The sequence below is a fragment of the Pristiophorus japonicus genome, chromosome 5 (genome assembly GCF_044704955.1).
Source record: "Pristiophorus japonicus isolate sPriJap1 chromosome 5, sPriJap1.hap1, whole genome shotgun sequence".
NCBI lineage: Eukaryota > Metazoa > Chordata > Chondrichthyes > Pristiophoridae > Pristiophorus > Pristiophorus japonicus.
The window spans coordinates 214,211,340-214,236,250 of NC_091981.1; the positions used below are offsets into that span (position 1 = coordinate 214,211,340).

Consider the following 24,911-nt stretch of genomic DNA (forward strand, 5'->3'; position numbering starts at 1 on the left):
TTTCTGCAGCTTTACATTGACCATAATGACAGGTACAACTTCATAAACATTCTCTTCACATGTGACTAATTCAGATTTACTCATTTAAAACATTTCTGCATTTACTTTCAGTTACTTTAAGGAACTTAACAACATTTTCCTGCAGTTTATCCCAGAGGTCATTTTCTTGACCTCTCTGTTTGGCTACTTGGTCTTCTTGATAATCTTCAAGTGGTGCAGGTTCACCGTGTCTGAGTCTGAAACCGCTCCCAGCATCCTCGAGCACTTCATCAACATGTTAATGTTTAACGACAGTGGCCTCTCAATGACACCTTTCTACTGTAAGCAGGTGAGCATTTTAGAAATCTGAGTGAGTCTTTTTGGTTGTTTGGAAAATTGTTGTTATTTAAGAACATAAGAACACAAGAAATAGGAGCAGGAGTAGGCTATTTGGCCCCTCGAGCCTGCTCCGCCATTCAATAAGATCATGGCTGATCTGATCATGGACTCAGATCCACTTCCCTGCCCGCTCCCCATAACCCTTTACTTCTTTATCATTCAAAAATCTGTCTATCTCCGCCTTAAATATATTCAATCACCCAGCCTCCACAGCTCTCTGGGCCAGAGAATTCCACAGATTTACAACCCTCTGAGAGAAAAACTGTCTCCTCATCTGTTTTAAATGGGCGACCCCTTATTCTAAGACAATGGGCCCAATTTTCCCCAGTTATTTGCGCCGCTTTTTTGGAGCAGGCTGCTTTTTCTGGCCTAACTTAAAAATCCACAGTTTCTCCAATCAATTTGCACCAGCATAACTCACTTAGTTACGATTTTTTTAGGTAAGTTTATTTTCATCCAAAGGGGGTGTAACCAGCCACTTATGCCAATTGTGGCCATTTAGTGAACTTTGGCCAGCTGATAGTTACTCCATTTCTGCTTAGACCAGTGTATGTGGCCTCTCGAGAAAACTCTTGCGGAGAGTTAAAGAAATCGGCCCACGTAATGAATTCGGAGGCCCTTCGGCCTGGGCTAGGGGTGGGAAGCGGAGTGGACCAGGAAGGCACTCAGGGCCTGGAGCGGGTCAGTGGGGAGGAGCGGATGGACTGGCAAGCCCTTCGGCCCGGGCTAGGGGCGGGGAGTGGAGCAGACCGGGAAGGCACGCGGGGCCAGGGTCCGCGGGGGAGAGCGCGGACGGACTGGCAAGCCCTTCAGCCCGGGCTAGGGGCAGGAAGCGGAGCAGATCGGGAAGGCACTCACTCAGGGCCAGGAGAGGATCCGCGGGGGAGGGAGCGGATGGACTGGCAAGCCCTTCGGCCCGGGCTAGGGGCGGGGAGTGGAGCAGACCGGGAAGGCATGCGGGGCCAGGGTCCGCAGGGGGAGAGAGCGGACGGACTGGCAAGCCCTTCGGCCCGGGCTAGGGGCGGGAAGCGGAGCAGATCGGGAAGGCACTCACTCAGGGCCAGGAGAGGGTCCGCGGGGGAGGGAGCGGATGGACTGGCAAGCCCTTCGGCCCGGGCCAACTCGGAAATGTAATCCACATACGCGTCCATTGCAGCGATGTCAAAAACGTACGTTTTTTTTCCGGTGCATGCGTAGAAGGCCTTTTCAGCACAGACAGCAGGCTCCGCCCATCCAAGGCGACTGGACACGTTGCGCAGCTCCAGATTGCAATATAAAAATCGTGGAAAGTTAGTACAAGAATTTCTGGCGCATTTCTGGACCTAAAAACCCGGCGTAACTCTGGCAATACACCAGAAAACAGGATTGGGCAAAATTGAGCCCTATGTCCCCTAGTTTTAGTTTCCCCTATGAGTGGACATATCCGCTCTGCATCCACCTTGTCGAGCCCCCTCATTTTCTTATATGTTTCAATAAGATCAGCTCTCATTCTTCTGAACTCCAATGTGTATAGGCCCAACCTACTCAACCTATCCTCATCTCAAGAATCAACCAAGTGAACCTTGTCTGAACAGCCTCCAATGCAAATATATCCTTCCTTAAATATGGAGACCAAAACTGTACGCAGTACTCCAGGTGTGGCCTCACCAATACCCTGTACAGTTGTAGCAGGACTTCTCTGCTTTTATACTCCATCCTCCTTGCAATAAAGGCCAACATTCCATTTGCTTTCCTCATCACTTGCTGTATCTGCATAGTAACATTTTGTGTTTCATGCACAAGGACCCTCAGGTCTCTGTACTGCAGCATTTTGCAATTTTTCTTCATTTAAATTATAATGTGCTTTTCTATTATTTCTGCCAAAGCGGATAACCTCGCATTTTATACATTTAAATAACCTCAGTCATTCTTAGTAATATAATTAATAATATAGGGGGTTGTTACAAGTTTTAAAGCAATAATTATAATTATAAGCACTATTGAAGGTTCAATGTGGGTATTAAAATAATGTCACACAATCTGATCACACCACTTACCACATAACTATTCATTTTATTATGGCTGCAGAGTCTTCAATCTGAGTATTGAAATAATGTCACACATTCAGATATTGCTAGTATCATTAGATTAGCTGACCTTCCATGGCTTTGTAGCCAGAAAGTCAAGAGCAAGTGTAGATTTCAGGCAATGTAGAATTAGAGAGGATGGGATAATTGCATCACAGGTTGCAAATTTAATTCAATCTCCATTTCCAAGTTGCAAATTCTGTCCTGATTCTTATACAAAATGTTTTTGATACTTTAATTTTATAGTTGGAATTGTCAACCTCCTGTGGAGAACAAGTGTAGTATTCAGGTCTAAGTTAAATATTTGGGGGCCTTAGTGAACCTAGCACTATAAAGACTTCTGGGGCACTTTATTAAGCACAATATGCATCAAGTGCTCCATAGGCCTCAGTGCTCCATAATGTGGGGTTCTGGCACCTGAAGTACAGCTGTGCAATGATTTTGAAGATTAGATTGTCAGCCATGTAATGGCCAACAAGAAGACTCAGAGATTCTCCTGAAATCTGCAGAAGACATTCAGGAAACTAGGAAAGGCATTACAGATAGCAAGAGTACTGAATAAAGAAATATAAGATATATTTTACATCTCATGAGTTAGGGTGGCATAATAAATCACAAGCAAGAACGTTTGAGTTGAGAAAGGCCATGATAGTGTAAATGTTAGCTTATGGCTTCTCATCCAGTAATCTGCCTATATCAGGAATATTTTGTGAATGTTATGGTCTGCACTAGATATATCTTGTGATTCATCATCCTTGGTAACTCCCATAAGCATCCCACAGGTCCCCTACACTCAGAGAATAACTGTAACCATTATCTACTTATACGGCATGATCGAGGAGCTCTGACTGTAAGACCTCCGGATGTGTGTACTGGATTCTGTGAACTTGTACGTGCTCCACATTCATTTCTTCTATCTCTTGGAAGGCAAACTCATAAGCACTCTAGTGAGAGGATAGATAATGTAAATCAATAAGCTGGTTTATTTAACATAAAATGTACGAACGAAGAGAATTGGGGAGGAAAGGAGTTTGAGGAAGTAGTTGATCATGGAGAAGAGGAGCCATGGATTATCCTTGTCTTCCAGGAGGCTCCTGGAGTCATAGGCATTTTTAACTGAAGAAAGTGAGGCACGGTGATTTTTAAAAATTGTTCTCGGGATGTAGACAATGCTGGCATGGATGCATTTATTGTCCCTTTCTAGTAGCTCTGAGAACTGAGAAGATGGTGTTGGAACTCCATATTGACTCTCCACAGTCCTTGTGGTAATAGTACTCTTACAATGAAAGAATGCTAGGATTTTGACTAAGCAACAATGAAGGAATGGTGATATATGTCTTATTGGGATGGTGTGTGATTGAGAAGGGAAATTGAATGCAATAATGCTATTATGACATTGCTGCTTTTGTCCTGATTGAGCCAGATCTTGCAAAGAATGACCAGAGTAGTCGTGCATCAGATACACGTAGGTTTGCACCCTTCTGACTCGGGAGCAATGATGGAGACAGTATCAAGGGAACAGCATGGGTGGGGGATAGTGAGAGTCTTTCTGGGAATGAGACTGCCAAAAGCAGAGGACAGGGTGCAGTTCAGCAGCTCAAAGTAGTGATGAATGAAGAGCCAACAGAAAATGAGTTGCGAATTTAAGAGTGAATTAGTGTGAAAGCTGGGAGAAGAGTTTTAGTACAGGTAGACAGTAAGAGTAATGGGGCTGGGAGAAGTTAGAGGGATGTGGCTGGTGACGGAGAAGAGGAATTGATGAGAGATTGCTTTGTTGGTGATCAAGTCCTCGGGAGAGTGGACATATTCCAAGAGATGCCACAATTGTGGGGTACCCATTTGGAAGTTTATGTGAAAGATGAGGTTGAATAAAGATGGGAGGGCAACAACACCAACTTGCATTTATATAGCACTTTTAACATAATAAAACATCCCAAGGTGCTTCACAGGAGCATTATCAAATAAAATGTGACACCGAGCCAAATAAAGAGGTATTACAACAGATGGCCTAGGTTTTAAAGAGAGTCTTGAAGGAGGAGAGAGAGGTAGCAAGGCATAGAGGCTTAGGCAGCTGAAGGCATGGCCACCAATGGTGGAGTGATTAAAATCGGGGATGCTCAAGAGGCCAGAATTGGAGAAGTGCAAATATCTTGGAGGGTTGTAGGGCTGGAGGAGATTACAGAGATAGGGAGGAGTGAGCCCATGGAGAGATTTGAAAACCAGGATGAGAATTTTAAAATCAAGGCATTGCTTAACCGGGAGCCAATTTAGGTCAGCAAGCACAGGGGTGATGGGTGAACCAGACTTGGTGCGAGTTAGGACATGAGCAGCAGAGTTTTGGATGACCTTAAGTTTACGGAGGGTAGAAAATGGAAGGCTGGCCAGGAGTGCGTTGGAATAGTCAAGTCTAGAGCTAACAAAGGCAAAGATAACAGTTTCAGCAGCAGATGAGCTGAGATAGGGGCAGAAGGGCATGGAGGGAACCACGTTTAAGGAAGATGACAAGCATGATGTGCTTCAATAGACATTAGTGAGATTAGATATAGAAAGGCATGAGGAGGAATCAGAGATGTGAGGGAGACAGAGAAAATACATCATGAACCCTGACACAATCCCATCTAAGGGTGCATATACTCCATTCCTGAATAACACTGAAAGAAAGGGTGAAATTGAACACTTAGATCGAATTAATAAGAACATTGATTTATACACAATGGTGTCCACCACAATTAATTCAAACAGCTCCAACAGGACTTCAGAGATGCAGGCAATATTCAGCACCTTCCTTGTGCATGTGTTTAAAAATGTTAACATGAAGCTCGTAGCCATTATCAGCACAATCAGAATTGAAGCTGGAATGATATGAATGTTGTACTATAAAGGATGTGATAAAGTCACACTTAGATAATATCAATGGGATTAAACAAAGTCAACATGGATTTATGAAAGGAAAATTATGTTTGACAAACTTACTGGAGTTTTTTGAGGATGTAACTGATAGAATAGATAAGGGAGTACCAGTGGATGTAGTGTATTTGGATTTTCAGAAGGCCTTTGATAAAGTCCCACATAAGAGGTTAGTGTGCAAAATTAAAGCACATGGGATTGGTGTAATGTATTGGCATGGATTAAAAATTGGTTAAATGACAGGAAACAGAGAGTAGGAATAAATGGTTTTTTTTCGGGGTGGTGGGCAGTGACTAGTGGGGTACCACAGAGATCGGTGCTTGAGCCCCAGCTATTCACAATATATATAGAAATGATTTGGATGAGGGAACCAAATATAATATTTCCAAGTTTGCTGACAACACAAAACTAGGTGGGACTGTGAATTGAGAGGAGGATGCAAAGATGCTGCAAGACGATTTAGATAGGTTGAGTGAGTGGGCAAACACATGATATATGCACTATAACGTGGATAAATGTGAAGTTATCCACTTTGGTAGGAAAAATAAAATTATTTAAATTGTGATGGCTTGGGAAGTGACGATGTACAGAGGGGCCTGGGTGTCCTTGTACACCAGTCATTGAAAGCAAACATGCAGGTGCAGCAAGCAGTTAGGAAGGCAAATGGTATGTTGGCCTTCATTGCAAGAGGATTTGAGTACACTGAATATATTTAAGGGGGAGTTAGTTAGATTTCTAGAAACAAAAGGCATCAAGGGGTATGGGGAAAAAGCAGGAATATGGTGTTGAGATAGAGGATCAGCCATGATCATATTGAATGGCGGTGCAGACTCGAAGGGCCGAATGGCCTACTACTGCTCCTATTTTCGATGTCTCTATGTTGTTCATTGTGTTTTTTCCCCAAATAAATTGCTGTATGATATCCTCTTGTGTATCTAAGAAGTTTTCTTAAAGAAAATGTTTTTTCCCCAGAGGAGTATCCAAACATTCTTGGTTCTCATTGCTCTGCTGACAGTTCCGTGGATGCTCCTTATTAAGCCCTATCTGCTGTACAGTGACCACCAAAGAACAAAACATATGGTAAGGACGTGTGCATATCTGACTTGTCACCCTTTTGAGCCTAGATATTAGCAGACGAATGTTTAATGTGTTCAAGTGACCTTCCTCGGTCTGGTCTTTTAACACAAGCGTTCAGTGTTTATTTTATACTGGTGAATCTCCCATGGCTTTGCTCACAGTAAGGCAGAGGTTGCACTGCTTTATAATGGCATAATAACATGTAATGCACAGTGTATTAATTCCGGTATTAAGGTGTAACTGTGTTTAATTAAGCTGAACCTTTAAAGCCACAAGATCTAATTACTGTAAATAGGCAGATCCTCAAGTAAATTAGAGGCCAATTCCTCTTCCTGATGGTCTGATTGCCAACTCTTGCATATCATTGAGAGATTGGAAGGCATGAAATCAGAAGCACAAAGGAACTCTAAATTTTCTTCATCACAGAATCTGTAGGTGTCTTGAGAGCTTAAACATCCCTTCTGTCCTTTTGTTGGGGAATAGATTTTCTTACTTATAAATTTGTGTTATTCCATAAGTTAATAGTGTTCAAAGGCATTTATTGGCTATCATATGAATTAAGCATACTATTATTACCAATAATCACACATTCACAATAAAAACTATTATTAATAATAATTATACATACTTAGGATCACACGTACAGTACAGTATGGAGAATTCACCACATCACAGGTTTCGAGCTTGAATGTTTAGCAGCTGGCCAAGCCTTGTTGAATTCTGAAGTATCTATTCTAACAACTCTCTTTTAATGCCTTTCTTTCACTCTGGCTATGTGAGAAATGTTTCAAAGTATTACCTCATCCAATTAGCTGATCTTCAGTTTTAACAAGAATAACTCCCCAAGCCTTCACCTTTGCTGAACTGTCAATCAAGTCACTCAACTGGAGACAGTTACAGAGACCCAACACTCTAGTTATTACTTGACCAAAATCCTCAAGAATGTTCTCAGAGGAGTTGGCCATCCTCGCTCTCAAAAAGATGGCATCATTAACCTGTCAACTATCACGCAGCTGCACGACTTATAGAAGTTGATACAGCCATCTCATCTAACAAAGAAAGTCTGTTGTTGCCTCTGCTGAAATCTTATCAGCTTAAACACTCCCAGCTTGTTCTGTGTCTGTACAGTAACTTATCAGCTAAATCCCACTGACTGGAATGCTTTTTAATTTAAACTGTCCTTTCAACAGAAACTTACTTAACAGGCAAAAGCTTAAAGTTAAGAATGAACTGTTTCCTTACACTTTCATTATCAGACCCAGGAACAAAACACTGTCTCCAGACCTATAGGAATCGGGTTGACTCTTAACTGCTTGCTGAAAAGTCGTATCAAGCCACGCAATTGGATCAAACCCCTCGGAGATACAATAAGAATAAAACCAGACAGGCCACTAGATACCGGATTCGAATATGGCAAAGGCACAAGTAGCCCACCCAACCCTGCAAAGTCCTCCCTGGATATGTCCTGTCCCACTGGCAGGACAGACCCACCTTCTTCTTCTTAGGCAGTCCCTCGGAGTCGAGGATGACTTGCTTCCACACTAAAAATGAGTTGTCAGGTGACTGATGAGTCCGATGCGGGATCTACAGTCAGTCTCTGTCACAGGGGGGACAGACGGTGGTTGAAGTAACGGGTGGGTGGGGTGGTTGGGCTGCCATGCGCTCCTTTCACTGTTTACGCTTGGCTTCAGCTTACTCTTGGTGAAGAGACTCGAGGTCAGTGACCTCCTGGATGCTTTTCCTCCACTTTGTGCGGTTTTGGGCCAGGGATTCCTAGGTGTCGGTGGAGATGTTGCACTTTTTCAAGGAGGTTTTGAGGGTGTCCTCAAAGCGTTTCCTCTGCCCACCTGGGGCTCGCTTGCCTGTGTCGGAGCTCCGAGTAGAGTGCTTGTTTTAGGAGTCTCATATCGGGCAAGCAGACAACGTGGCCCGCCGAGCGTGGTCAGTGATGCGATGCTGGGGATGTTGGCCTGAGCAAGAACTCTGACGTTGGTGGTACTTCTCCAGTGGTTTGAGGTGCCTGTTGTATATAGTCCATGTCTCTGAGCCATATAAGAGGGCGGGTATCATTACTGCTCTGTAGACCATGAGCTTGGTGCCAGGTTTAAGGTCTGATCTTCAAACATTCTCTTCCTCAGGCGACCGAAGGCTGCACTGGCACACTATAGGCGGTGTTGGACTTCGTCATCGATGTCTGCCCTTGTTGACAGTAGGCTCCCGAGATATGGAAAATGGTGCACGTTGTCCAAGGCTTCATCGTGGATTTTGATATTCGGGGAGCAGTGCTGCGTGGTGGGGGCAAGTTGGTAGAGGACCTTTGTCTTACGGATGTTTAGTGTAAGGCCCATGCTCTCGTACACTTCAGTGAAGGTGTTGACGATGGCTTGGAGTGTGCGCAGACGCAGGCGTCGTCTACGTACTGTAATTCAATGACAGAAGATGCGACGAACTTGGATCTGGCCTGGAGGTAGCGGAGATTGACCAGTTTCCCATTTGTTCTGTAGATTAGCTCCACTCCAGCGGGGAGCTTACCGAAGGTGAGGTGGAGCATTGCAACAAGTAAGATCGAGAAGAGCCTTGCTTGATCCCAATTCGAACATGAATTGGGTCTGTGGTAGATCTGTTGGTCAGGATCACGGCTTGCGTGCCATCATGAAGCAGGCGAAGGATGGTGGCAAATTTTTGGGAGCAGCCAAATTTGAGGACGCTCCATAATCCCTCACGGTTGACAGTGTCGAAGGCCTTTGTGAGGTCAAAGAAGGCCATGTACAGGGGTTAGTGCTGTTCACTGCATTTCTCTTGGATTTGCCGCGTGATGAAGATCATGTCCATTGTGCCCCTTAGTGGGTGGAATCCGCATTGCGACTCTGGGAGCAGCACTTCAGCCACAGGGAGAAGACGATTGAGGAGGATTCTTGCGATGACTTTCTCTGTGGTTGACAGCAGGGAGATTCCTCTGTAGTTACTGCAATTGAACGTCATCTTTCTTGAAGATGGTCACGATTACCCCTTCTCTGAGTTCCCCTGGCATGATCTCCTCCTTCCAGATAAGAGAAATGAGATTGTGTATTCGCACCGATAGTGCTTCTCCACCATGTTTTACTGCTTCGGTGGGGATTCCATCTGCTTCTGAGACCTTGTTGTTCTTCAGTTGTCGGATGGTTTTTCCTACCTCATGCCGAGCTGGGGTTGTGCTGAGATGGTGGCGTGTGGCATGCAGTGGGACGGAGTCGAGGACACTCACGTCGAAGACAGAGTCTCAGTTAAGGATATCTTCGATGTGCTCCTTCCAGCAAGCACTGACTGCCTCTTTGTCCTTGATGAGTACCTCTCCATTCTCGGCCAGCAGCGGGGTAGGGCCTTGGGTGCTTGGGCCATAGGTGGTCTTGACTGCGCTGAAGAGTCGACACATGTCATGGTTGTCGGCCAGTTGCTGGATATCCTGCGCTTTCTCCACCCACCATCTGTTCTTTAGGTCGCGTGGTTTTTGTTGGACCTCGGCTTTAGGCGTCTGTAGAGCTGCTTTCTTGCTCTCGAGTTGTGTGGTTAAAACGTAGGACCTCAAAAGTAGTAATCTCAGGATTGCTACCAGTGCCACGTGCTAGTCAGAGTAGGAATCGCAGGATAGCTCAGATGAATACGTGGCTTGAGCAGTGGTGCAGCAGGGAGGGATTCAAATTCCTGGGGCATTGGAACCGGTTCTGGGGGAGGTGGGACCAGTACAAACCGGACGGTCTGCACCTAGGCAGGACCGGAACCAATGTTCTAGAAAAAGTATTTACTAATACTGTTAAAAAAAAATTAAACTAATGTGGCAGGGGGATGGGAACCAATGCAGGGAGACAGAGGGAAACAAAAAGGAGACAAAAGCAAAAGACAGAAAGGAGATGAGTAAAAGTGGAGAACAGAGAAACCCAAGGCAAAAAACAAAAAGGGCCACTGAATGTAAAGGGGCTGAAGGAGGGGTCAAAACTAAAAATCATGGATTAAAAACTAGTATTAAAACACTCTACCTAAATGCACGCAGCATTCGAAATAAAGTAAATGAGTTGACGGCACAAATCATTACAAATGGGTATGATTTGGTGGCCATTACAGAAACGTAGTTGCAGGGTGGCCAAGACTGGGAATTAAACATATCTGATGATTCGGAAAGATAGACAAGAAGGGAAAGGAGGTGGGATAGCTCTGTTAATAAAGGATGATATCAGGGCAGTTGTGAGAGATGATATTGGCTCTAATGAACAAAATGTTGAATCATTGTGGGTGGAGATTAGAGATAATAAGGGGAAAAAGTCACTGGTAGGCGTAGTTTATAGGCCCCCAAATAATAACTTCACAGTGGGGCGGGCAATAATCAAGGAAATAATGGAGGCATGTGAAAAAGGAACGGTAGTATTCATGGGGGATTTTAACCTACATATCGATTGGTCAACTCAAATCGCACGGGGTAGCCTGGAGGAGGAATTCATAGAATGCATACGGGATTGTTTCTTAGAACAGTATGTCACAGAACCTACAAGGGAGCAAGCTATCTTAGATCTGGTCCTGTGTAATGAGACAGGAATAATAAACGATCTCCTAGTAAAAGATCCTCTCGAAATGAGTGATCACAGTATGGTTGAATTTGTAATACAGATTGACGGTGAGGAAGTAGTGTCTCAAACAAGCGTACTATGCTTAAACAAAGGGGACTACAGTGGGATGAGGGCAGAGTTGGCTAAAGTAGACGGGAGACACAGACTAAACGGTGACACAATTGAGGAACATTGGAGGACTTTTAAGGAGCTCTTTCATAGTGCTCAACAAAAATATATTCCAATGAAAAAGAAGGGCGGCAAGAGAAGGGATAACCAGCCGTGGATAACCAAGGAAATTAAGGAGAGTATCAAATTAAAACCTAATGCTTATAAGGTGGCCAAGGTTAGTGGGAAAATAGAAGATTGGGAAAATTTTAAATGACAGCAAAGAATGACTAAGAAAGCAATAAAGAAAGGAAAGATAGATTACGAAGGTAAACTTGCGCAAAACATAAAAACGGATAGTAAAAGTTTTTACAGATATATAAAACGGAAAAGAGTGACTAAAGTAAATGTTGGTCCCTGAGAAGATGAGAAGGGGGATTTAATAATGGGAAATGTGGAAATGGCTGAGACCTTAAACAATTGTTTTTCTTCAGTCTTCACAGTGGAAGACACAGAAACCATGCCAGAAATTGTTGGTCACAGGAATGTGGGAAGGGAGGACCTTGAGACAATCACTATCACTAGGGGGGTAGTGCTGGACAGACTAATGGGACTGAAGGTAGACAAGTCCCCTGGTCCTGATGAAATGCATCCCAGGGTATTAAAAGAGATGGCGGAAGTTATAGCAGATGCATTCGATATAATCTACCAAAATTCTCTGGACTCTGGGGAGGTACCAGCGGATTGGAAAGCAGCTAATGTAACGCCTCTGTTTAAAAAAGGGGTAGACAAAAGGCCCATAACTATAGGCCGGTTAGTTTAACATCTGTAGTGGGGAAAATGCTTGAAACTATCATTAAGGAAGAAATAGCGGGACATCTAGATAGGAATAGTGCAATCAAGCAGACGCAGCATGGATTCATGAAGGGGAAATCATGTTTCACTAATTTACTGGAATTCTTTGAGGATATAACGAGCATGGTGGATAGAGGTGTACCGATGGATGTGGTGTATTTAGATTTTCAAAAGGCATTCGATAAGGTGCCACACAAAAGGTTACTGCGAAGATAGAGGTACGTGGAGTCAGAGGAAATGTATTAGCATGGATAAAGAATTGGTTGGCGAACAGAAAGCAGAGAGTCGGGATAAATGGGTCCTTTTCGGGTTGGAAATCGGTGGTTAGTGGTGTGCCACAGGGATCGGTGCTGAGACCACAACTGTTTACAATATACATAGATGACCTGAAAGAGGGGACAGAGTGTAGTGTAACAAAATTTGCAGATGACACAAAGATTAGTGGGAAAGCGGATTGTGTAGAGGACACAGAGAGGCTGCAAAGAGATTTAGATAGGTTAAGCGAATGGGCTAAGGTTTGGCAGATGGAATACAATGTCGGAAAGTGTGAGGTCATCCACCTTGGGAAAAAAAACAAAAAAAGGAATACTATTTGAATGGGGATAAATTACAACATGCTGCGGTGCAGAGGGACCTGGGAGTCCTTGTGCATGAATCCCAAAAAGTTTGTTTGCAGGTGCAGCAGGTAATCAGGAAGGCGAATGGAATGTTGGCCTTCATTGCAAGAGGGATGGAGTACAAAAGCAGGGAGGTCCTTCTGCAACTGTATAGGGTATTGGTGAGGCCGCACCTGGAGTACTGCGTGCCGTTTTGGTTGCCTTACTTAAGGAAGGATATACTAGCTTTGGAGGGGGTACATAGACGATTCACTAGGTTGATTCCGGAGATGAGGGGGTTACCTTATGATGATAGATTGAGTAGACTGGGTCTTTACTCGTTGGAGTTCAGAAGGATGAGAGGTGATCTTATAGAAACATTTAAAATAATGAAAGGGATAGACAAGATAGAGGCAGAGAGGTTGTTTCCACTGGTCGGGGAGACTAGAACTAGGGGACACAGCCTCAAAATACGGGGGAGCCAATTTAAAACCGAGTTGAGAATGAATTTCTTCTCCCAGAGGGTTGTGAATCTGTGGAATTCTCTGCCCAGGAAGCAGTTGAGGCTAGTTCATTGAATGTATTCAAGTCACAGATAGATAGATTTTTAACTAATAAGGGAATTAAGGGTTATGGGGACCGGGCGGGTAAGTGGAGCTGAGTCCACGGCCAGATCAGCCATGATCTTGTTGAATGGTGGAGCAGGCTCGAGGGGCTAGATGGCCTACTCCTGTTCCTAATTCTTATGTTCTTATGTTCTTATGTTCTTATGTGGTGGCACAGCGGTATACAGTCAGGAAGGACTGGGTTTGAGAGTTTTCAACATTGACTCCGGACCCCATGATGTCTCATGGTTTTAGGTCAACCATGGGCAAGGAAACCTACTGCTGATTACCATCTCCCTCAGCTGATGAATCAGTTAAACATCACTTGAAAAACACACTGAAGACAGCAAGGACACAGAATATACTCTGGTTGGGGGACCTCAATATCCATCACCAAGAGCTGGCCGAGAGCTGAAGGACATAGTTGCCAGACTGGGCCTGCGGCAGATGATGAGAGAACCAACATGAGGGAAAAACCTACTTGATCTCGTCCTCACCAATTTAACTGTTGCAGATGCATCTGTCCATGGCAGTATTGGTAGGAGTGAGTACCACACAGTCCTTGTGGAGACAAATCCCATCTTCACACTGTGGACACCCTCCATTGTGTTGTGTGGCACTACCACCATGTTAAAAAGGATAGATTCGGAACAGTTCCAGCAGCTCAAAACTGGGCATCCACGAGGCACTGTGGGCCATCAGCAGCAGCAGAATTGTATTCCACCACAATCTGTAACCTCATAGCCTGGAATATCCCTCACTCTACCATTACCATTAAGCCAGGAGACCAACCCTGGTTCAATGAGGAGTGTAGAAGAGCTTGCCAAGAGCAGCACCAGGCATATCTAAAAATGAGGTGCCAACCCGGTGAAGATACAACACAGCTCTACATGCATGTGGCCTGGGAGCAGCGTGGAGGAACCGATGTGCAGGAGAACACCAGCGGCAGGTCGGGGCCATAAAAGGAGCAGCGAGCAGAAGCCCTGGGAACAGCATGGAGGCGTATCACTCCAGGGAGCAGCATGAGCTGCGACGGCAGCGAAGAGTGACGTCAGCAAAGTCTAGGTCGATGATTGAAGTGTGGGCAGATACAGCAGGAGCAGTGAGATCGGGGCAAAGGAGTGGTGAGAGACTGTAGAGGGATGTGATCGGGGTGCAGCGGAGGTGAGAGTTTGGGGCCAGGGGCCCAGGGGCAGCAAGGGCCAGCCCACACTGCGATATGTGTGCACCAGGTCCATGCAGCAGAGCAGGTCACCAGTCGTCTTGGATAACCCTTGCCACGGACCAAGACCTAGCTCTGTCAAGCCCGTGTGGTGGCTGGTGTGCAACGGCCACCACACGTTAAAAAAAATCCACGCCCAGGCATCTTCCACCCTTCAGGATGTAGTTCAGGACCTGGAATTTTAGGTCCTTCATTGGAACACCTATGAACTTATCCTTTTTTGGCATGGAAGCAATCATCCTCGTTTCGAAGGACCATCTATGATGATGACATGCATGTTAACCAGCGGAAAGAGCATTCTATAGACAGAGCTAAGCGATCCCACAACCAATGGATCAGATCAAAGCTCTGCAGTCCTGCCCCATCAAGTCGTGAATGGTGGTGGACAATTAAACAACTAACGGGAGGAGGAGGCTCCACGAACATGCAATGATGGTAGAGCCCAGCAAGTCAGTGCAAAAGACAAAGCTGAAGCATTTGCAACCATCTTCAGCCAGAAGTGCCAAGTGGATGATCCATTTCAACCTCCTCCTGAGGTCCCCACCATTTTAGAAGTCAGTCTTTAGCCGATTCGATTCACTCCACGTGATATTACGAAATGGTTGAGTGCACCCCATACAGCAAAGGCGATGGGCCCCGACAACATCCCAGCTGTAGTGCTGAATACTTGTAGTCCAGAACTACCTGTGCCACTATCCAAGCTGTTCCTGTACAGCTACAACACTAGCATCTACTCAACAAAGTGGAAAATTGCCCTGCCAAGTCCTGTCCAAAAAAACAGGACAAATCCAATCCGGCAAATTACCAACCCATTAGCCTACTCTCAATCATCAGCAAAGTGATAGAAGGTGACCTCAACAGTTCTATTAAGCAGCGCTTACTCACCAATAACCTGCTGACCAATGCTCAGTTTGGTTTCCGCCAGGACCGCCCTGCTCCAGACAAACATGGACAAAAGAGCTGAATTCTAGAGGTGAGGTGAGTGTGACTGCCGTTGACATCAAGACAGCATTTGACCGAGTTTACCATCAAGGAGCCCAAGTAAAATTGAAGTCAATGGGAACCAGGGGAAGGCTCTCCACTGGCTGTAGTCACACCTAGCATAAAGGAAGATAGTGGTGGTTGTTGGTGGCCAATCATCTGAGCCCCAGGACATCGCTGCAGGAGTTCCTCAGAGCAGTGTCCTAGGCCCAGCCATCTTCAGCTGCTTCATCAATGACCTTCCCTCCATCATAAGGTCAGAAGTGAGGATGTTCACTGATGATTGCACAGTGTTCAGTTCCATTCACAACCCTTCAGACAATAAAGCAGTCCATGCCCGAATGCAGCAAGAGCTGGCTACATTCAGGCTTGGGCTGATAAGTGGCAAGTAACATTTGCGCTACACAAGTGCCAGGCAATGAAGAAAAAAAAAAGAAGGGAGAATGAAAGAAGGAAAGAAAGGAAAAAAGAAAAGAAAGAAGGAAGGAAGGAAGTTAATTAATTAATTAATTTAGACAGCCAATTAAGTACTTTTTGAAACATACTCACTGTTGTAATGTAGGAAACGTCAAAGTAATTTTGCGCACAGAAAGCTCTCACAAACAGCAATGTGATACTGACCAGATAATCTGTTTTATTGACAATGATTGAGGGATAACTGTTGGCTGGGACCCCATGATAACTCCACTGCTCTTCTTCGAAATAGTGCCATAGGATCTTTTACGTCCACCTGAGAGGGCAGACGGGCCTCGGTTTAACGTTTCATATGAAAGATGGCACCTACAGCAGTACAGAACTCCCTCAGCACTGCACGGACCATAATTTTAAACCCACAGAGCAGGAAACTGAATTGAACAAAAGATGCATTCCAGCCCGTCAGAAGAATCTGAGTTTAGAAGAAAAGTTGACTGTCCTCGCCCACTTAGTGGAAACTCTAAGATCACAACACAAACCTATGATTACCCCACTCACTGAACAGAGCCATTGTGCCACCCTGCCCCATCAGCATGTACTTGTCCATCCTCCTGCAATGAGGTCTGATATATGGAAGGGACCTCACAACCCACACTTAACTCCCCCCTTGTAAGGAGCAAGAATAGAGCCAGCACCGCCCCCCCACCCCATTGAGCAGTACCTAACATTTTGGAGCCAAGCACCTTGCACCCCTCCCACCTAAGCATTGCTGAGGTGATTGGAACCCACCCTCTCGGCCAAGGAAAGCCCCCAATTGGCCGAAGTTTTGTTGATTGGAGCCCATTTACAATTGAGCAATTGAGGAGGCCAGAAATAATTTCTGATTAAATCACATTGATACAACTAAGTAATATTCTTTTACTGATTAATTTGGTTTACTAATGCTATTGCATTATTTTATTTTGGTCCAGCCTACTAAGTAGATGTATTATTATTGATGAATTTTGAGAGTTTGAATGGTTCTTCTATCAAGGTACGCCCGTGTGACAGGTCAAAAGTGTCCATTCTCCAGTCTGAGCACAGTGGGCAAGAAATTAATGGGGGAGAAAGCAAGAGTCACTGGGAGGAAGAAAAGGTAAATTATCATGGAAGGGTAAGGTAAGATTGATAGTAAGTTTATTAACATTGACTAAGTATTGTATGGATGTTTACAGTATCGATGTTTCGATGAAAAGCTCAGGCATTTAAACTAATTCAGTCGGGATAGTGCAGATCAGTTAAAAGTTAGGCTTACTGCACATGATAACTACATAGATGAACCAGATAGGAAGCAAACAAGCATTAATAACTTTAAGAAATAAGATGGGAGACCTTTAAATTGCTTTAATGTAAATACAAGGCGTGTTAGAAGCAAATTGTTAGAATTGCTGTGTTGGAGAATTTGAGTATTTCTGAGACATGGCTAGATGACAATGATGGCACAGAAATTTACCTAAAGGGCTACAAAGGTTTCAGAAAGGATAGGGTAGGTCAAAGGGGAGGTGGGGTTCCTATTTTTATCAGTGAGAATCAGACAGCTAGAGAGAGACTTGATATTGCCTCATCAGGTTCAGTTGAAGCTATCTGGGTTCAAGTGGACCAAGCTCACGGGCAGGGATTAATTATCGCTAATTGTTATAGGCCCCCAAGTCAGACACTTGAACGTGATGAGTTATTAGGGAAACAGATCACTGATGCTTTTAATACAAAATGCCACCTTTGTTTGGTGGGTGATTTTAATTTTCCTGGCATTTAGTGGCACAATGGTTTACCTGCTGTTATGGTGGGAAGTGCAGCTGAAAAATTTATTGAGAATATACAAGATTGTTTCCTCACAGATAGATAGATTTTTAACCAATAAGGGAATTAAGGGTTACGGGGAGCGGGCGGGTAAGTGAAGCTGAGTCCACGGCCAGATCAGCCATGATCTTATTGAATGGCGGAGCAGGCTCGAGGGGCTAGATGGCCTACTCCTGTTCCTAATTCTTATGTTCTTATGTTCTTATGACTCAACATCTTAAAGAAGTAACTAGAAAAAATCATATAATGGATCTGGTGTTTAGTAGTGAGCCTGACCTCATATCAGGCCTCCGTGTGGGGAACATCTGGGCAACAGTGATCACAACATTATACGGTTCCAGTTGGCTAGTAGAACTAAAGGTACTGAGAACCTGCAACTCGTACCAGATTTCAGAAGAGCAAACTTCTCCAAAATGGCAGATGATTTGGAATGGGTAAATTGGCTAACCCTCCTCGATGGTGATACGACTGATGTTGGATATAAATGTAAAGTTTTTAAGAATAAGGTTAAAAATGTGGGAAAACAAACATGTACCCTGTTATGTATCTGGACTTGTATATATTCTGTACAGCCACCAGAGGGCTCACTCCCCAGAGTCCCAAGGGATCTCATAATCCCTTGGAAGCACAGGTAGTTAAGAGTGCTTCACAAGTTGGAGAGGCACTCTGGAGACCTGCAATAAAAGACTAAGGTCACACTTTACTTTGAGCTCACAGTGTTCAGTCTGACTCTTTCTCCATACACTATGACTGGCGACGAGATACAGATAGCGAACCCAAAGATGCAGAGAACAGTGGGCATCCTGGAGAAATTCTCGGAGGGAGATGATTGGGAAACTTTTGTGGAGTGACTCGACCAATACTTCGTAGCCAACGAACTCGATGGGGAAGAGAGCGCTGCCAAACATAGAGCAATCCTCCTCACCGTCTTTGGGGCACCAACGTATGGCCTCATGAAGAATCTGCTCACTCCAGCAAAACCCACGTAGAAATCGTACGATGATTTGTGCACACTGATCCAAGAGCATTTGAACCCGAAGGAAAGCGTTCTGATGGCAAGGTATCGGTTCCACGCCTACAAAAGATCTGAAGGCCAGGAAGTGGCGAGTTATGTCGCTGAGCTAAGATGCCTTGCAGGACATTGCGAATTTGAAGGACATTTGGAGCACATGCTCAGAGACTTTTTCGTACTTGGCATTGGCCACGAAACCATACTTAGCAAACTTTTGACTGTAGAGACCCCAACCTTGAGTAAGGCCATAGCGATAGCCCAGGCGTTCATTGCCACCAGTGACAATACGAAGCAAATCTCTCAGCACACAAGAACTACTACAAGTACTATGAACAAAGTGATGTTGTTTTCGAATCGTAACGGACAGGGCAGATCACACATACCTGCAGCTACACATCTGCAGATGACTCAGAGTCCACCATCAAGGGTGATGAATGCAAGGCTATTAACACCTTGTTGACGCTGCGGGGGTGATCATTGTTTCCATTCATGCCGATTCAAAGGATACATTTGCAAGGGCTGTGGAACAATGGAACACGTCCCATTGGCGTGCTGCTAGGCCGGCTAAACCTGCAAACCACCACGTTGCAGAGGAGGACAGATCCACGGAGGATCACGATGAAACAGAACCTCTGATAGAGGAGGCAGAGGTACATGGGATGCACACGTTCACCACGAATTGTCCCCCGATAATGCTGAAGGTTGAACTAAATGGACTCCCGGTGTCAATGGAGCTGGACATGGGCGCGAGCCAGTCCATCATGGGCAAAAAGACTTTCGAAAGGTTGTGGTGCAACAAGGCCTCAAGACCAGTCTTAACTCCAATTCGCACAAAACTAAGAACTTACACGAAAGAACTGATTCCTGTAATCGGCAATGCTACCGTAAAGGTCTCCTACGATGGAGCGGTGCACAAGCTACCACTCTGGGTGGTACCGGGCGATGGTCCCACGCTGCAAGGCAGGAGCCGGCTGGGAAAGATACGTTGGAACTGGGACGACATCCGAGCACTATTGCCTGCTGAAGACACTTAATGTGTATAAGTCTTAAACAAGTTTCCTTCGCTGTTCAAACCAGGCATCAGGAAATTCCAAGGAGCAAAAGTGCACATCCACCTAATTTTGGGGGCGTGACCCATCCATCACAAGGGGAGAGCAGTACCGTACATGATGAGAGAAAGGGTAGAAATCGAGCTTGACCGGCTATAAAGAGAGGGCATCATCTCACCGATCGAGTTCAGCGAGTGGGCCAGTCCTATTTTCCCAGTCCTCAAGGAAGACGGCACCGTCAGAATCTGTGGCGATTACAAAGTAACTATCAATCGTTTCTCCCTGCAGGACCAATACCCACTTCCAAAAGCTGACGACCTCTTTGCAACGCTGGCGGGCGAAAAGACGTTCACGAAGCTGGATCTGATCTCAACCTAAATGACGCAGGAACTGGAGGATTTATTGAAGGGCCTCATCTGCATCAACACGCACAAAGGTCTTTTTGTTTATAACAGATGCTCATTTGGAATCCGATCAGCGGCGGCGATATTCCAGAGAAACATGGAAAGTTTACTGAAGTTGGTCCCGCACACCATGGTCTTCCAGGACGTCATCTTGGTCACAGGTCGGAACACAGTCAAGCATCTGCAGAACCTGGAGGAGGTTCTTAGCTGGCTCAACCGTGTGGGGCTCCGGTTAAAACGCTTGAAGTGCATTTTCCTGGTGCCTGAAGTGCAATTCGTGGGAAGGAGGATTGCGGCGGACGGCATCAGGTCCACCAACACGAAGACGGAGGCAATTGAGAACGCACTGAGGCCACAGAACATGACGGAGCTGCGGTCATTCCTGGGACTCTTGAACTACTTTGGTAACTTCTTACCGGGTCTCAGCACACTGATAGAACCACTGCATGTCTTACTACGAAAAGGGGACGAATGGGTTTGGGACAAAAGCCAAGAAAATGCCTTTGTAAAAGCGAGAAAATTGTTATGCTGAAACAAATTGCTTGTGTTGTATGATCCATGTAAGCGTTTGGTACTAGCATGTGATGCGTCGTCATATGGCGTCGGGTGTGTATTGCAACAAGCTAGTGATTTCGGAAATCTGCAACTGGTTGCCTATGCATCCAGGAGTCTGTTTAAGACTGAGAGAGCCTACAGCATGATTGAAAAAGAAGCATTAGCGTGTGCCTATGGGGTAAAGAAAATGCATCAATACCTGTTTGGGCTAAAATTCGAATTGGAAACTGACCATAAGCCACTTATATCCCTGTTTCCCGAGAGCAAAGGGATCAATGCCAAAGCATCGGCCCGCAACCAGAGATGGGCGTTCACGTTGTCCGCATACAACTACGCCATCCGCCACAGGTCAGGCACAGAAAACTGCGGCGATGCTCTCAGTAGGCTGACATTGCCCACCACGGGAGTGGAAATGGCGCAGCCCACAGATCTAGCCATGGTTATGGAAGCATTTGAGAATGAGCAATCACCCGTCACTGTCCGGCAGATCAAAACCTGGACAAGCCAGGAGCCCTTATTATCTCTAGTCAAAAGCTGTGTGCTTCACAGGAGCTGGTCCAGTGTCCCAGTGGAAATGCAGGAAGAGATAAAGCCGTTCCAGCGGCGCAAAGATGAAATGTCTATACAAGCAGACTACCTTCTTTGGGGCAATCGAGTAGCGGTCCCCAAGAAGGGCAGAGATACCTTTATCAATGACCTCCACAGTACCTACCCAGGCATCGTAATGATGAAAACGATAGCCAGATCCCATGTGTGATGGCCCGGCATCGATGTGGACTTTGAGTCCTGTGTTCAAAGATGTAATACATGCTCACAGTTAAGCAATGTACCCAGGGAGGAGCCGCTAAGTTTATGGTCTTGGCCCTCCAAACTGTGGTCTGGGGTACACGTCGACTATGCAGGCCCGTTCTTGGGTAAAATGTTCCTTGTGGTTGTAGAGGCGTACTTCAAGTGAATTGAATATGAGATAATGTCGGCTAGCACGTCCGCTACTACCACTGAAAGCCTGCGGGCTATGTTTGCCACGCAGGGACTGCCTGATGGCCTGGTGAACGACAACGGGCCATGTTTTACCAGTGCTGAGTTCAAAGAATTTATGACCCATAACAGGATCAAACATGTCACATCTGCCCTGTTTAAACCAGCGTCCAATGGTCAGGCAGAGAGAGCAGTGCAAACCATCAAACAAGGCTTGAAGAGGATAACTGAAGGCTCACTGCAGACTCGCCTATCCCGAGTCCTGCTTAGCTACCGTACGAGATCCCACTCACTCACTGGGATCCCACCTGCTGAACTGCTCATGAAGAGAGCATTTAAGACAAGGCTCTCGTTAGTTCACCCTGATCTACATGAACAGGTAGAGAGCAGACTGCTTCAACAAAGTGCATACCATGATAGCGCAAATGTGTCACACGAGATTGAAGTCAATGATCCTGTATTTGTCTTAAATTATGGGCAAGGTCCCAAGTGGCTTCCCGGCCCTATCGTGGCCAAAGAGGGGAGCAGGGTGTTTTGGGTCAAACTTTCAAATGGACTCATTCACCGGAAACACTTGAACCAAATCAAACTCAAATTCACAGACTACCCTGAGCAACCCACCTTGGACCCTACCTTTTTTGATCCCCCAACACACACACCAGTGACAACCGACACCACAGTTGACCACGAAGCAGAACCCATCATCCACAGCAGCCCTGCAGGGCCCAAGATACCAGGCAGCCCAGCAAATCCAGCTGCACAGCAGCCCAGCGAGGGCCCAACAAATGAATCAACAACACCAGCCTTCACACCGAGACGATCAACCAGGGCAAGAAGGGCCCCAGATCGACTCAAATTGTAAATAGTTACACTATTGACTTTAGAGGGGAATGTTGTTATGTGTCTGGACTTGTATTTACTCTGTACAGCCACCAGAGGGCTTATTCCCCGAAGTCCCAAGGGATCTCATAATCCCTTGGGAGCACAGGTACTTAAGAGTGCTTCACAAGTTGGAAAGGCACTCTGGAGACCTGCAATAAAAGACTACGGTCACACTTTACTTTGAGCTCACAGTGTTAAGTCTGACTCTTTCTCCATGCACTACATACTCAAATAAATAGGATTGAATACAAAGAACAACTAAAGAAAATGAAGGCTGCGATTACATCAGCAAAATGGCTAATGGAAAAAAGGATTGTAGACAACTGTGGCAGTAATGGGAAGAGCTTTTTTAGTTACGTGAAGAGTCAGAGAATGAGCAAAGACTATATTGGGCCACTGAAGGGAGTTCAAGGACAGGTTACAAAAGACTCACTGAGCATGGTGGAAATATTAAATGAGTACTTTGCATCAGTCTTCACCCTTGAAGATGATGCTCAAATATTAGAATTTAATACTAGTTGTATCAGTAACATTAACATAGATAAGCATATTGTTTTAGAAAGATTTAAGAACTTAAAAATAGATACAGCAGCTGGGCTGAATGATATCCACCTGAGGATCCTTCGGGAAATGGGACATGTGCTGTGTGAGCCCCTGGCCTATGTACATGGCCTGTATCACTACACTCTGGACTGGTTCCTACAGATTGGAAGGAGGCTCATGTAGTCTTCATTTTTAAAAAAGGTGACAAGGCAGACCCGGCTAACAATAGGCCCATCAGTTTAACATCAGTAATAGGTAAGATGCTTGAAGGAATCATAAAGGATGCAATATATGAGTACTTGGATAGGGAGGGACATATTAGGGACACCCAACGTGACCATAAAAAAGGAGGTCATGTCTCACAAATCTAATTGTATGTTTTGAAGAAACTACAATGTTGGTGGATGAGGGAAGCCCAGTAGACATTGTCTACTTAGATTTCCATAAAGCTTTTGACAAGGTACCACACAAGATCGGAGCTTCTGGTATTAGTGGAAATATATTGAGCTGGATACAGAACTGGCTGGCAGGACGCAGGCAAAGAGTAGTTATACATGGATTTGGATCTGTTTGGAGACCGGTCACCAGTGTGGGACCATTGCTTTTTACTATTTTTATTAATTATCAGGATTCAGGGATTGGCGGCACAATTTTCAAATTTGCAGATGATACCATAACCTGTGCAAGTGCTCGAGCTGTAGAAGAGGCTCGTCTAATTCAGGCAGATGTTAATGTGTTGGGAGACTGGGCTCATGACTGGAAAATGATGTATAACTTAGATAAGTGCAGTGTTGTGCATGTGGGCAGGGCAAATGCTCAACATTCATACACCCTCCAGAGAAAGGCATTAAAGATGGTGGAGACAGAAAGAGATTTGGGCATTCCAGTGCATACATCCTTAAAGGTACACGAGCAATGCCATGCAGTGATAGCTAGAGCAAATAGGGTGTTGGGGTGTATCCATAGGACAATTGAGTCCTGTTTTGTACTGTTTTGTCCTTGTACAAGATCTTAGTCAGGCCGCACTTGGAATATGTGTCCAGTTTTGGTCTCCTCACATGGTGGGTGATATTGGCGCTCTGGAATGGGTGCAGAAGAGGGCCACTAGACTAATTCCAAGTCTAAAGCATCTTAGTTATCAAGATCGGCTAAAAGAGTTGGGACTCTTTGGGGCCGAAATTGCCCCTCTCCTTAAGGTCTGTTACCACCACAAATTGGCAGCCACGCTGCAGAGTGGAGTGGCCGTCAACTTTTCGTGGAATGGCCACTGATAGCCCAATTCCCTTCCGAGTTTTCCCAGCGCCCTGATCCCACCCCCCACCGCTCGCTGTTGCCGATCCGTGGTAAGTATGTCCTCACCGTGCGAACTGCCGATCTACCCCCCCCGACGGTGACATTCCCCTCTGAAAATCTTCAGCCTGCCTGACCAAAACCTGTTTTTTTCCCATTTGTCCTGTGAGGCTGTAGCCTTCTGCAATGGCGGTGCGGCTTCCCTTAAAGGGGAGGGCACACTGCCGCTGCCGCCATGTTTTTTTTTTGGCGGCCAACTACAATGTTGGCCCGACAATTATGTGCCCTGGTTTGGCTGGGCCGTCAACAGGCAGCCTGGCACTCCCTCTTGTGCCAGGCCAAAACCCTCCCTGGTAGCTCAGTGGGCCAAAGTTTTTAAATAATGGAGGTTGTCCCCTTTAAGTGAAGGGGAGAGCCATGGTGATATCATCGCGGCGGTCACTCCACACCGCCCCCAACTTCCGCCCCTCAGGTGTTGCCACTGCCGCGTATCCGCCCCTCAAGTGTTGTCACCAGCCCCGAGTCTCAATGCCGAGAGCATGCAGAAATCAAGTGCAGGCAGCAGAAAGAGCG

General features: G+C 45.5%; 1 protein-coding gene across 1 annotated transcript in view; it reads left to right on the forward strand.

The window, feature by feature from the left end:
- Positions 1-24,911, forward strand: part of LOC139263956 (V-type proton ATPase 116 kDa subunit a 1-like) — a 242,186-nt gene that overhangs the window by 191,769 nt on the left and 25,506 nt on the right. The window contains exons 15-17 of the mRNA XM_070880048.1: positions 112-328; positions 6,324-6,431; positions 16,820-16,921. Coding sequence (XP_070736149.1) covers positions 112-328; positions 6,324-6,431; positions 16,820-16,921 — 427 coding nt within the window. The remainder of the gene's footprint in view (positions 1-111; positions 329-6,323; positions 6,432-16,819; positions 16,922-24,911) is intronic.